Source organism: Electrophorus electricus, chromosome 19, assembly GCF_013358815.1.
Source record: "Electrophorus electricus isolate fEleEle1 chromosome 19, fEleEle1.pri, whole genome shotgun sequence".
Lineage (NCBI taxonomy): Eukaryota > Metazoa > Chordata > Actinopteri > Gymnotiformes > Gymnotidae > Electrophorus > Electrophorus electricus.
In genome coordinates, this window is record NC_049553.1 from 11531306 (window position 1) to 11545061 (window position 13756).

Sequence of the window (13756 nt, forward strand, 5' to 3'; positions counted from 1 at the left end):
TTATATCTAGCTTTCTACTCTGTATGTGGAACAATCATCTAGCAACTTTCTTCTTTTTCTAAACTGTGTTGTGGGCTTCATCCTTTACCAAAAAGATTAACCCTTTCCTCTCTTCAAAGACTAAGTCCCCTTTTGTATTATAGGCTGTTGGTTGATGGGCAGAGGTAGTGTAATTGGTATGTTGCCTTTCTTACATTCATCATCTTTTCACATTTGATGGCATTTAGCTGATGCTTTTAGCCAAAGTGACTTACAACTCTGATACTTCCCTGGTATGGCCAACCAATCAGCACTTCCATCTACTTCCCTAAACTAACCAGTGTGGCACGAGGCTTTCACTGACTCTTTGTGGTGGCTTACAGGGCACTGTGTTGAGAGAGAGAGAGAGAGAGAGAGAGAGAGAGAGAGAGAGAGAGAGAGAGAGAGAGAGAGAGAGAGACCGACCAAGTAATACATACAGGGATGGAACAACAACTACGTTGGATGTTTGCTCACATGCTATAGAGACAATGCATAAGGAATGACAGGTAAGTTAACTAAAATAGAGACTTCTTTGAAAAAAAAGCTGCTTAAAAAGATATGCCACTCTGTTACGTGTCACATGTATAAAAAAACAAATATGATCAAGTCTTTAAAATACACTGTATTGGTGAAGTGAAAAAAATTCTGATAGGTATCTTTCAAAAGGCAGGATGATATTAAGCTACACTAAACAGGGAGGACCAATTTTCAAAGTGCAATTGACTTTCTTAGACAATATACTGTACAGAGTCCAAGGGTATGTGTTTATATATAATGATGTATGTATAAATACATGTTTGTGTGCAATGTAATTTGCCTTCAATTTTTAAGAATAAAAGTTACTGCAAATTGTGGCGTCAACATTGAGGCTAGAGTTTGGGGACAGGGGCTCCCATGGTACACCACTGCTTCTCTCGCTAGGTATTTTGTGGGTTTTGTGGTGGTGGTTATTGGTTTTTTTTGTCATGCTCTTGTTATTTAGTTATTGCATAGTCATTTTGAATGGTTTTGACTGTCCCTCATTTTATGTGCATCCCCAGCCTCATGTAGTTGTCTGTTTCCTGTAGCCATCACCCTAGTATTAGTGCCTGTTCAGGAAGCTCTCTCTCTCTCTCTCTCTCTCTCTGTGTGTGGTTTACCTGGCCTCTATTCTGTTTTGTTTTTTTTCTTGTTCACTTTTTCTCACTAATTTGCATGAGCGTCATGAATGTATGATACAAGTAACGTCTTGCTATAGGAATTGTAAAAAGGCTTAGTTTAATTATAGAAGTGATTTAATTGAAGCTTTTGGCGAGCCAGAGTAGCTTATAGGTTTAAAAGACTGTAGTTATATCAAACCAATAAAAATTACATCCATATACAATAATGTGATGAGACATAGCTATTTAGTTTTGCATGAAAGTATGTACTTTTTAAGTTAACAATATTCCATGTATTAATTGTTTATTTATCTCCATGGCTTCAGTTTGCATGGTTGTGATGAAATTTTGGAATGTATTTTGGGATGCTGTCTGAAGTTCCTTATCTCAGCAAAACCGGCGGTGTGAGGGACTGCTGGTAGCAATGTTCACCATTCCTTAGTAAAATCAGAATGCCCTTCAACATGGTGGCAAGGATTCCACCAAGGTCAAGTGGTGAGGAGTAGTGTGGGAGTGGCTTTCTTTTCCAGAATTTGGTCTGGGGTCTGGTCCTGTATACCAAAGGTATGCTTTGAACCAATAAAAGAGTGAACAGATTACAGCATTATATCACAAATATCACATCAGTTTGAACTATTAGGAAGTGGGATATATTGCTGCCAAAATTCCATCTGAATTTAATCTATCATAATATTTCATGACTATGGAATGTTAAAATAAAATATATTTTTTACACAACACTCTCTGCAGATTATGATGTTTATTATTTACAAATGTAATAATTATAATTTAGCAAAAGTAAATTACATCTGTATGATAGCTGTATGATAAAACACTCTGGATGAAGCTTTACCTTGAATAACCCTCCACTTTGTCTCAAAGTTGTGACTAAATACAAACAATCTCTAGAACTAATGAACAAAGCAATGTTTCACTTTACAGTGCTCTAATTTTACAGCATCTCCACATTTACACCAATAAGATGAAGTGTTACAGTAGCAATCTAATGCATTTCAGTACTACCCAGTGCTGCTTAAAGCATCCTGCTCATCATATGAGACTGAAACTGCTAAAGATGCATTCTTGCATCATCAGCAAGCCCAAACTCATTAATGAGCATATGGTTTGTAACAACACAGATATGTACAAGAAGCAATGCCTGAATACTTAAACAAATAAATACAAAGAAAATCCAGCCTGAGATTTCAATTCCCTATGCATTACGTTATGGCCATAATTACAATCTCTACCTCTAGGTTTTACATTCCTGCTTTGGCCTCACAGACATGCTTGTGTTTCTTCCCATCTTCAGTGCATATTTCATCCAGTAAATCATAACTGGCAGAGCTGAGCTCCATTATAGCACAGTCTTCTCCTTCTATGTGAGCATTTTGATCTTTCGAGTCATTAGGCCCAAACTCATTGATGACCATGTGGTTTGTCACAGTACAGAGATATGAACATGAAGCAATGCCTAAATATGTAAACAAACAAATAAATACATAAGCGGGACACAAACAAATACAAAGAAAATTCAGCCTGAGATTTGACTTCCCTACACCTTATGTTATTGCCATAATTACAATCTCTACTATCTACTATCTCTGTTTTACATTCCTGCTTTGGCCTCACAGACATGCTTGTGTTTCTTGCTTTCTTCATTACAGAATGCATCCAGTAAAAGATAACTGTCAGAGCTGAGCTCCATTACAGCACAGTCTTCTCCTTCAGGGTGAGCATTTTGATCTCCCTTCCAGTCATCTGGCTCATTTCCAGCCCAGTACCTGGTTGTCAAGGGAACAAAATAAACAAATCACTATTACAAGTGTGCCATTTTGTTAAAAGCATGTAGACTAAATGCGTAGTGATCTACCATGATATGATCATGTGACCTCGAAATGAACAGGACTTTTCAGTGGTGTCTGTAATAGGACCAACCTCGGTGTCTGACTGAGCTTTGTGCCATCTAACCAGTGCCATTCTCCCTCCACCACAGCATCAGTCAGACCGATCCAGTAGAACTCACTTCCAGAACCAGGCTTTGATCTTTTTAAGAAATCCTTTAATGAAAAATATTGTGATTAGAATCTGTAAGACATTCCGATGAACAGGACAATAAGGGCATAACCTTTCTGCATTTCAGTGAGTATTTTAGTGTCACAGCTATTACATTCAGACATCATACCTGCTCCATTGGACTGGTAACAATCACCAAATCTCCTCCCTTATCAACACAAGCATTCCGACTGGCATTCCAGGTCTCCTCATCAGTAGAGAAGTAGTAACACTTCCCACTGAAGAACTTCCAGCCCTGAGCACAGTGGTCTGATTTCATCTTCAGAGCTGCAGCATTGTGATTGCACAGCGTTAATACACTACTCAGAGACAATGCTGAAGAGATCAGGTTATGATACACAATATAGAATCTGATAAATACACAAAATAATGTTTACTTTCAAATATCACATAGTGATAACTAAAGGACATTGAGGCCAGGCATAGAGGATTAAATGGACAAACAAGTACTCAAACAAGAATAAATTAACTTTAACACATTTTGCCCTCCACTATTCACAGTAGAATTCTCTTTGAAAGAATAATGAAACTGAAAATATTCTTTGCCAAATTAGTAAGTGACCATCAAAGTGTTGACTAGGTAAATGAAAGTCAAAACACAAGTATTGAAGGATTCTTCTTGGTACACATTCAATTATTTTTATGAAGGCCATTGTTTATACTGACAATATTTATATTGTTTTCTAGTTTTCTAGTTCAGACTGAAACTGTAGATCTCACTTTTGGTTAGATTTTCCTTTTCTGCCTGCAGCTGCTCCATACACCTGTTTATCTCTGAAAAACCAGGACAACACCAGTATATCAGTACATCTGAATGTCAGGTTTATGACAGCTAACAAAAGGAGTTAAATAGTCAACATAAATAACAAAATGTAAGAAATATATTTCATCCTTCAATGTGAAATATATTCTATGTGAAAGGGTTTTGATATTTTGCAAGTCATTTGGTTCTAAAAGTAGGAAGTGGATGTCAAAGTGCCATCCTTGGGTTTATAGAAGAAAGCAGACATTTCTGGCTTTGGGTGCATCAGTTTTAGTCATGTATTCCAGTGTAAAAATGCAAGTTGAAACCAAGATGCACAGATTAATCCAGCACACAGCTTGTCTGTCTGTCTTTTATTCTCCAGTAAAAACTTAGAAATAAAGTTATGTCTTCACTATTAGAATATAATAATTACCAGAGAGCTGAGTGACCAAACTAGTTTCACAAACAGAAAGATGCACATTTTCTTTTTCCAGGTTTTGAAGGGTGTCAATCATGATCATATGATCATACACTGAATAAAGATGGTTCTTTAGCACATGTGTGTATTGTTTCATAACAGGCTCCATCTGATTCTCCTCTGTTCCCCTGAAACTCTTCTGAATAAGGACATCTTTGTGGAAATTGAAAGTACTGAACTGCCCATTGAATGATCTGGCATTCATCCAGGGGTTGTAAAATCAGCACTGATACACATACACACACACACACACACACACACACACACACACACTCACACACACACACACACACACACACACACACACACACACACACACACACACACACACACACAAACATTCTCTATCTCTCCTAAATAAACACTTGACCCCTGTGTCTTGAGTCATAGTGGGTCTCTGAGGGCTCATAAGAAGAAATCATGAGACATTAAAATGACAGCTGGGTTTGTTCATAAAAATGTAAGCAAAACAGTGTACATGATCAGGGAGACTTTGTACATTTATAAAACATAAACACAGGTACTGTATTTTACAAATACAAACATCAAGCTCTGATTCAAGCTAAGATTTGTATTTACCTTTGAGTTCATTTGCTAACTTTTCCTTCTCTGTTTGGTAGTTTCTCTCTCTCTCATCCATAGTGTTCTTTGTTCCTGAAATAAAAGAACAAAACAATCATCAATCTACTAGTGTGGAGGTCCAGATTAGTCAGCCTCTTATTCTTTATTTGAGGACTAATATTTCTAGAGGTAAATCTGGATCTCACTTTGAAGTTCACTGGTCAAATTTTCTTTTTCTTCCTTCACCTGCTCAATACTCCTATTCATCTCTGGAAAATCAGGATGACAGCAGTATATCAGTCTATCTGAATGTCAATATAAATAACAAAAGGTAAGTAATATATTTCCTGCTTCAGTACTATTCCCTATTGTTATTCTATTAGAATAAGCATCTTTCCTTAGCTAGTATATGAAGCCTTATGCACTTGCTGTCTTTGGGGAAGAACTGCACCTTCCTCATTTCCATACCTGTCGTGAAGTTTATTAACCTGTAAGATTATCCGTTTCGATATGTTCTTAAAGTTCTTTAATATATGTGTCAGTAACAAACTGACCCATTTATTTATCTTTATACCACTTTCCTTTTTCCACACACACACACAAAGTGTCTTTTTGCTGAAGATGTGACCCTGGCCTTGATTCAGTGTGGCTCTGTGAGTGCTCATATGGAGAAACCAATCAGACATTTGAATGACATCTCGGTTCGTTCATAACAATTTTAAGACCAGTCTACTTGATCTGGTAGCCTATAAGCTATAAACGAGATCCAATATTTTACAAATACAAAAGCTATGATTTGTATTTACCTTTCAGTTCATTTGCTAACTTTTCCTTCTCTGTTTGGTAGCTTCTCTCTCCCTCATCCATAATTTTCTTTGTTCCTGTCATGTAAGAACAAAACTAATCATCCACGTAGTAGAGTGGAGGTCCAGATTAGTCAGCCTCTTATTCTTTATTTGAGGACTAATATTTCTAGAGGTAAATCTGGATCTCACTTTGAAGTTCACTGGTCAAATTTTCTTTTTCTTCCTTCACCTGCTCAATACTCCTATTCATCTCTGGAAAATCAGGATGACAGCAGTATATCAGTACATCTGAATGTCAATATAAATAACAAAAGATAAGTAATATATTTCCTGCTTCATGTACTATTCCCTATTGTTATTCTATTAGAATAAGCATCTTTCCTTAGCTAGTATATGAAGCCTTATGCACTTGCTGTCTTTGGGGAAGAACTGCACCTTCCTCATTTCCATACCTGTCGTGAAGTTTATTAACCTGTAAGATTATCCGTTTCGATATGTTCTTAAAGTTCTTTAATATATGTGTCAGTAACAAACTGACCCATTTATTTATCTTTATACCACTTTCCTTTTTCCACACACACACACAAAGTGTCTTTTTGTTGAAGATGTGACCCTGGCCTTGGTTCAGTGTGGCTCTGTGAGTGCTCATATGGAGAAACCAATCAGACATTTGAATGACGTCTGGGTTCGTTCATAACAATTTTAAGACCAGTCTACTTTATCTGGGAGCCTATAAGCTATAAACAGATCCAGTATTTTACAAATACAAAAGCTATGTTTTGTATTTACATTTCAGTTCATTTGCAAACTTTTCCTTCTCTGTTTGGTAGCTTCTCTCTCCCTCATCCATAATGTTCTTTGTTCCTGTCATGTAAGAACAAAACTAATCATCCACGTAGTAGAGTGGAGGTCCAGATTAGTCAGCCTCTTATTCTTTATTTGAGGACTAATATTTCTAGAGGTAAATCTGGATCTCACTTTGAAGTTCACTGGTCAAATTTTCTTTTTCTTCCTTCACCTGCTCAATACTCCTATTCATCTCTGGAAAATCAGGATGACAGCAGTATATCAGTACTATCTGAATGTCAATATATAATAACAAAAGGGTAAGTAATATATTTCCTGCTTCTGTACTATTCCCTATTGTTATTCTATTAGAATAAGCATCTTTCCTTAGCTAGTATATGAAGCCTTATGCACTTGCTGTCTTTGGGGAAGAACTGCACCTTGCTCATTTCCATACCTGTCGTGAAGTTTATTAACCTGTAAGATTATCCGTTTCGATATGTTCTTAAAGTTCTTTAATATATGTGTCAGTAACAAACTGACCCATTTATTTATCTTTATACCACTTTCCTTTTTCCACACACACACAAAGTGTCTTTTTGCTGAAGATGTGACTCTGGCCTTGATTCATTGTGGCTCTGTGAGTGCTCATATGGAGAAACCAATCAGACATTTGAATGACATCTGGGTTCGTTCATAACAATTTTAAGACCAGTCTACTTTATCTGGGAGCCTATAAGCTATAAAGAGATCCAATATTTTACAAATACAAAAGCTATGATTTGTATTTACCTTTCAGTTCATTTGCAAACTTTTCCTTCTCTGTTTGGTAGCTTCTCTCTCCCTCATCCATAATGTTCTTTGTTCCTGTCATGTAAGAACAAAACTAATCATCCACGTAGTAGAGTGGAGTTCCAGATTACTCAGCCTCTTATTCTTTATTTGAGGACTAATATTTCTAGAGGTAAATCTGGATCTCACTTTGAAGTTCACTGGTCAAATTTTCTTTTTCTTCCTTCACCTGCTCAATACTCCTATTCATCTCTGGAAAATCAGGATGACAGCAGTATATCAATACATCTGAATGTCAATATAAATAACAAAAGATAAGTAATATATTTCCTGCTTCAGTACTATTCCCTATTGTTATTCTATTAGAATAAGCATCTTTCCTTAGCTAGTATATGAAGCCTTATGCACTTGCTGTCTTTGGGGAAGAACTGCACCTTGCTCATTTCCATACCTGTCAGTGAAGTTTATTTATCCTGTAAGATTATCAGTTTCGATATGTTCTTAAAGTTCTTTAATATATCTGTCAGTAACAAACTGATCCATTTATTTATCTTTATACCACTTTCCTTTTTCCACACACACACACACACACACAGTGTCTTTTTGCTGAAGATGTGACCCTGGCCTTGATTCAGTGTGGCTCTGTGAGTGCTCATATGGAGAAACCAATCAGACATTTGAATGACGTCTGGGTTCGTTCATAACAATTTTAAGACCAGTCTACTTGATCTGGGAGCCTATAAGCTATAAACTGATCCAGTATTTTACAAATACAAAAGCTATGTTTCATATTTACCTTTCAATTCATTTGCTAACTTTTCCTTCTCTGTTTGGTAGCTTCTCTCTCCCTCATCCATAATGTTCTTTGTTCCTGTCATGTAAGAACAAAACTAATCAACCAAGTAATAGAGTGGAGGTCCAGAGTACTCAGCCTCTTATTGTTTATTTGAAGACTAATATTTCTAGAGGTAAATCTGGATCTCACTTTGAAGTTCACTGGTCAAATTTTCTTTTTCTTCCTTCACCTGCTCAATACTCCTATTCATCTCTGGAAAATCAGGATGACAGCAGTATATCAGTCTATCTGAATGTCAATATAAATAACAAAAGGTAAATAATATATTTCCTGCTTCTGTACTATTCCCTATTGTTATTCTATTAGAATAAGCATCTTTCCTTAGCCAGTATATGAAGCCTTAAGCACTTGCTGTCTTTGGGGAAGAACTGCACCTTCCTCATTTCCATACCTGTCGTGAAGTTTATTAACCTGTAAGATTATCCGTTTCGATATGTTCTTAAAGTTCTTTAATATATGTGTCAGTAACAAACTGACCCATTTATTTATCTTTATACCACTTTTCTTTTTCCACACACACACAAAGTGTCTTTTTGCTGAAGATGTGACCCTGGCCTTGGTTCAGTGTGGCTCTGTGAGTGCTCATATGGAGAAACCAATCAGACATTTGAATGACATCTGGGTTCGTTCATAACAATTTTAAGACCAGTCTACTTTATCTGGGAGCCTATAAGCTATAAAGAGATCCAATATTTTACAAATACAAAAGCTATGATTTGTATTTACCTTTCAGTTCATTTGCAAACTTTTCCTTCTCTGTTTGGTAGCTTCTCTCTCCCTCATCCATAATTTTCTTTGTTCCTGTCATGTAAGAACAAAACTAATCATCCACATAGTAGAGTGGAGTTCCAGATTACTCAGCCTCTTATTCTTTATTTGAGGACTAATATTTCTAGAGGTAAATCTGGATCTCACTTTGAAGTTCACTGGTCAAATTTTCTTTTTCTTCCTTCACCTGCTCAATACTCCTATTCATCTCTGGAAAATCAGGATGACAGCAGTATATCAATACATCTGAATGTCAATATAAATAACAAAAGATAAGTAATATATTTCCTGCTTCAGTACTATTCCCTATTGTTATTCTATTAGAATAAGCATCTTTCCTTAGCTAGTATATGAAGCCTTATGCACTTGCTGTCTTTGGGGAAGAACTGCACCTTGCTCATTTCCATACCTGTCATGAAGTTTATTATCCTGTAAGATTATCAGTTTCTATATGTTCTTAAAGTTCTATAATATATCTGTCAGTAACTAACTGATCCATTTATTTATCTTTATACCACTTTCCTTTTTCCACACACACACACACAGTGTCTTTTTGCTGAAGATGTGACCCTGGCCTTGATTCAGTGTGGCTCTGTGAGTGCTCATATGGAGAAACCAATCAGACATTTGAATGACGTCTGGGTTCGTTCATAACAATTTTAAGACCAGTCTACTTGATCTGGGAGCCTATAAGCTATAAACTGATCCAGTATTTTACAAATACAAAAGCTATGTTTCATATTTACCTTTCAATACATTTGCTAACTTTTCCTTCTCTGTTTGGTAGCTTCTCTCTCCCTCATCCATAATGTTCTTTGTTCCTGTCATGTAAGAACAAAACTAATCAACCAAGTAATAGAGTGGAGGTCCAGAGTACTCAGCCTCTTATTGTTTATTTGAAGACTAATATTTCTAGAGGTAAATCTGGATCTCACTTTGAAGTTCACTGGTCAAATTTTCTTTTTCTTCCTTCACCTGCTCAATACTCCTATTCATCTCTGGAAAATCAGGATGACAGCAGTATATCAGTCTATCTGAATGTCAATATAAATAACAAAAGGTAAATAATATATTTCCTGCTTCTGTACTATTCCCTATTGTTATTCTATTAGAATAAGCATCTTTCCTTAGCTAGTATATGAAGCCTTATGCACTTGCTGTCTTTGGGGAAGAACTGCACCTTCCTCATTTCCATACCTGTCGTGAAGTTTATTAACCTGTAAGATTATCCGTTTCGATATGTTCTTAAAGTTCTTTAATATATGTGTCAGTAACAAACTGACCCATTTATTTATCTTTATACCACTTTCCTTTTTCCACACACACACAAAGTGTCTTTTTGCTGAAGATGTGACCCTGGCCTTGGTTCAGTGTGGCTCTGTGAGTGCTCATATGGAGAAACCAATCAGACATTTGAATGACGTCTGGGTTCGTTCATAACAAGTTTAAGACCAGTCTACTTTATCTGGGAGCCTATAAGCTATAAACAGATCCAGTATTTTACAAATACAAAAGCTATGATTTGTATTTACCTTTCAGTTCATTTGCTAACTTTTCCTTCTCTGTTTGGTAGCTTCTCTCTCCCTCATCCATAATGTTCTTTGTTCCTGTCATGTAAGAACAAAACTAATCAACCACGTAGTAGAGTGGAGATCCAGATTACTCAGCCTCTTATTCTTTATTTGAGGACTAATATTTCTAGAGGTAAATCTGGATCTCACTTTGAAGTTCACTGGTCAAATTTTCTTTTTCTTCCTTCACCTGCTCAATACTCCTATTCATCTCTGGAAAATCAGGATGACAGCAGTATATCAGTACATCTGAATGCCAATATAAATAACAAAAGATAAGTAATATATTTCCTGCTTCAGTACTATTCCCTATTGTTATTCTATTAGAATAAGTATCTTTCCTTAGCTAGTATATGAAGCCTTATGCACTTGCTGTCTTTGGGGAAGAACTGCACCTTCCTCATTTCCATACCTGTCGTGAAGTTTATTAACCTGTAAGATTATCCGTTTCGATATGTTCTTAAAGTTCTTTAATATATGTGTCAGTAACAAACTGACCCATTTATTTATCTTTATACCACTTTCCTTTTTCCACACACACACACAAAGTGTCTTTTTGCTTGAAGATGTGACCCTGGCCTTGGTTCAGTGTGGCTCTGTGAGTGCTCATATGGAGAAACCAATCAGACATTTGAATGACGTCTGGGTTCGTTCATAACAAGTTTAAGACCAGTCTACTTTATCTGGGAGCCTATAAGCTATAAACAGATCCAGTATTTTACAAATACAAAAGCTATGTTTTGTATTTACCTTTCAGTTCATTTGCTAACTTTTCCTTCTCTGTTTGGTAGCTTCTCTCTCCCTCATCCATAATGTTCTTTGTTCCTGTCATGTAAGAACAAAACTAATCAACCACGTAGTAGAGTGGAGATCCAGATTACTCAGCCTCTTATTCTTTATTTGAGGACTAATATTTCTAGAGGTAAATCTGGATCTCACTTTGAAGTTCACTGGTCAAATTTTCTTTTTCTTCCTTCACCTGCTCAATACTCCTATTCATCTCTGGAAAATCAGGATGACAGCAGTATATCAGTACATCTGAATGCCAATATAAATAACAAAAGATAAGTAATATATTTCCTGCTTCAGTACTATTCCCTATTGTTATTCTATTAGAATAAGCATCTTTCCTTAGCTAGTATATGAAGCCTTATGCACTTGCTGTCTTTGGGGAAGAACTGCACCTTCCTCATTTCCATACCTGTCGTGAAGTTTATTAACCTGTAAGATTATCCGTTTCGATATGTTCTTAAAGTTCTTTAATATATGTGTCAGTAACAAACTGACCCATTTATTTATCTTTATACCACTTTCCTTTTTCCACACACACACACACAGTGTCTTTTTGTTGAAGATGTGACCCTGGCCTTGGTTCAGTGTGGCTCTGTGAGTGCTCATATGGAGAAACCAATCAGACATTTGAATGACGTCTGGGTTCGTTCATAACAAGTTTAAGACCAGTCTACTTTATCTGGGAGCCTATAAGCTATAAACAGATTCCAGTATTTTACAAATACAAAAGCTATGTTTTGTATTTACCTTTCAGTTCATTTGCTAACTTTTCCTTCTCTGTTTGGTAGCTTCTCTCTCCCTCATCCATAATTTTCTTTGTTCCTGTCATGTAAGAACAAAACTAATCATCCACGTAGTAGAGTGGAGGTCCAGATTAGTCAGCCTCTTATTCTTTATTTGAGGACTAATATTTCTAGAGGTAAATCTGGATCTCACTTTGAAGTTCACTGGTCAAATTTTCTTTTTCTTCCTTCACCTGCTCAATACTCCTATTCATCTCTGGAAAATCAGGATGACAGCAGTATATCAGTACATCTGAATGCCAATATAAATAACAAAAGATAAGTAATATATTTCCTGCTTCAGTACTATTCCCTATTGTTATTCTATTAGAATAAGCATCTTTCCTTAGCTAGTATATGAAGCCTTATGCACTTGCTGTCTTTGGGGAAGAACTGCACCTTGCTCATTTCCATACCTGTCATGAAGTTTATTATCCTGTAAGATTATCAGTTTCGATATGTTCTTAAAGTTCTATAATATATCTGTCAGTAACAAACTGATCCATTTATTTATCTTTATACCACTTTCCTTTTTCCACACACACACACACAGTGTCTTTTTGCTGAAGATGTGACCCTGGCCTTGATTCAGTGTGGCTCTGTGAGTGCTCATATGGAGAAACCAATCAGACATTTGAATGACGTCTTGGTTCGTTCATAACAATTTTAAGACCAGTCTACTTTATCTGGGAGCCTATAAGCTATAAAGATCCAATATTTTACAAATACAAAAGCTATGATTTGTATTTACCTTTCAGTTCATTTGCAAACTTTTCCTTCTCTGTTTGGTAGCTTCTCTCTCCCTCATCCATAATGTTCTTTGTTCCTGTCATGTAAGAACAAAACTAATCAACCACGTAGTAGAGTGGAGATCCAGATTACTCAGCCTCTTATTCTTTATTTGAGGACTAATATTTCTAGAGGTAAATCTGGATCTCACTTTGAAGTTCACTGGTCAAATTTTCTTTTTCTTCCTTCACCTGCTCAATACTCCTATTCATCTCTGGAAAATCAGGATGACAGCAGTATATCAGTACATCTGAATGCCAATATAAATAACAAAAGATAAGTAATATATTTCCTGCTTCAGTACTATTCCCTATTGTTATTCTATTAGAATAAGCATCTGTCCTTAGCTAGTATATGAAGCCTTATGCACTTGCTGTCTTTGGGGAAGAACTGCACCTTGCCTCATTTCCATACCTGTCGTGAAGTTTATTAACCTGTAAGATTATCCGTTTCGATATGTTCTTAAAGTTCTTTAATATATGTGTCAGTAACAAACTGACCCATTTATTTATCTTTATACCACTTTCCTTTTTCCACACACACACACAAAGTGTCTTTTTGTTGAAGATGTGACCCTGGCCTTGGTTCAGTGTGGCTCTGTGAGTGCTCATATGGAGAAACCAATCAGACATTTGAATGACGTCTGGGTTCGTTCATAACAAGTTTAAGACCAGTCTACTTTATCTGGGAGCCTATAAGCTATAAACAGATCCAGTATTTTACAAATACAAAAGCTATGTTTTGTATTTACCTTTCAGTTCATTTGCTAACTTTTCCTTCTCTGTTTGGTAGCT

The 13756-nt window shown here is 36.2% G+C and overlaps 1 protein-coding gene and 8 long non-coding RNA genes across 9 annotated transcripts; all 9 read right to left on the reverse strand.

Moving 5' to 3' along the window:
- Nucleotides 1–1965: 1965 nt before the first annotated feature.
- On the reverse strand, nucleotides 1966–4496 carry LOC118240133 (C-type lectin domain family 4 member K-like). The gene is made up of 5 exons (XM_035519995.1): nucleotides 4415–4496; nucleotides 3957–4010; nucleotides 3346–3503; nucleotides 3099–3220; nucleotides 1966–2944 (listed from the first exon to the last, which is right to left on the reverse strand). The coding sequence occupies exons 1-5, from the start codon at nucleotides 4494–4496 to the stop codon at nucleotides 2770–2772; spliced, it is 591 nt and encodes a 196-aa protein (XP_035375888.1). The 3' UTR covers nucleotides 1966–2769.
- Nucleotides 4497–5225: 729 nt separating this feature from the next.
- LOC118240114 lies at nucleotides 5226–5857 on the reverse strand. Its single transcript, XR_004775295.1, has 2 exons — nucleotides 5827–5857; nucleotides 5226–5289 (listed from the first exon to the last, which is right to left on the reverse strand). It is a non-coding gene; the product is annotated as an uncharacterized LOC118240114 (long non-coding RNA).
- Nucleotides 5858–6661: 804 nt separating this feature from the next.
- LOC118240100 lies at nucleotides 6662–7442 on the reverse strand. Its single transcript, XR_004775281.1, has 3 exons — nucleotides 7405–7442; nucleotides 6805–6867; nucleotides 6662–6690 (listed from the first exon to the last, which is right to left on the reverse strand). It is a non-coding gene; the product is annotated as an uncharacterized LOC118240100 (long non-coding RNA).
- Nucleotides 7443–8246: 804 nt separating this feature from the next.
- On the reverse strand, nucleotides 8247–9024 carry LOC118240101. Its single transcript, XR_004775282.1, has 3 exons — nucleotides 8987–9024; nucleotides 8390–8452; nucleotides 8247–8275 (listed from the first exon to the last, which is right to left on the reverse strand). It is a non-coding gene; the product is annotated as an uncharacterized LOC118240101 (long non-coding RNA).
- Nucleotides 9025–9820: 796 nt separating this feature from the next.
- Nucleotides 9821–10575, reverse strand: LOC118240105. The gene is made up of 3 exons (XR_004775286.1): nucleotides 10561–10575; nucleotides 9964–10026; nucleotides 9821–9849 (listed from the first exon to the last, which is right to left on the reverse strand). It is a non-coding gene; the product is annotated as an uncharacterized LOC118240105 (long non-coding RNA).
- Nucleotides 10576–10606: 31 nt separating this feature from the next.
- LOC118240106 lies at nucleotides 10607–11364 on the reverse strand. The gene is made up of 3 exons (XR_004775287.1): nucleotides 11350–11364; nucleotides 10750–10812; nucleotides 10607–10635 (listed from the first exon to the last, which is right to left on the reverse strand). It is a non-coding gene; the product is annotated as an uncharacterized LOC118240106 (long non-coding RNA).
- A 31-nt stretch (nucleotides 11365–11395) lies between these two features.
- Nucleotides 11396–12153, reverse strand: LOC118240107. Its single transcript, XR_004775288.1, has 3 exons — nucleotides 12139–12153; nucleotides 11539–11601; nucleotides 11396–11424 (listed from the first exon to the last, which is right to left on the reverse strand). It is a non-coding gene; the product is annotated as an uncharacterized LOC118240107 (long non-coding RNA).
- Nucleotides 12154–12326: 173 nt separating this feature from the next.
- LOC118240112 lies at nucleotides 12327–12962 on the reverse strand. Its single transcript, XR_004775293.1, has 2 exons — nucleotides 12925–12962; nucleotides 12327–12390 (listed from the first exon to the last, which is right to left on the reverse strand). It is a non-coding gene; the product is annotated as an uncharacterized LOC118240112 (long non-coding RNA).
- An 8-nt stretch (nucleotides 12963–12970) lies between these two features.
- Nucleotides 12971–13728, reverse strand: LOC118240108. The gene is made up of 3 exons (XR_004775289.1): nucleotides 13714–13728; nucleotides 13114–13176; nucleotides 12971–12999 (listed from the first exon to the last, which is right to left on the reverse strand). It is a non-coding gene; the product is annotated as an uncharacterized LOC118240108 (long non-coding RNA).
- Nucleotides 13729–13756: the final 28 nt, after the last annotated feature.

Bases quoted from the DNA above. Each gene is read 5' to 3' on its own strand.
- LOC118240133 (XM_035519995.1), bottom strand. From the start codon at position 4,496: ATGATTGACACCCTTCAAAACCTGGAAAAAGAAAATGTGCATCTTTCT. The intron at 3,504-3,956 runs GTGAGATCTACA...ACAATGCTGCAG, and splicing joins AAAGGAAAATCTAACCAAAA to CTCTGAAGATGAAATCAGAC. The intron at 2,945-3,098 runs GTTGGTCCTATT...CTTGACAACCAG, and splicing joins AAGCTCAGTCAGACACCGAG to GTACTGGGCTGGAAATGAGC.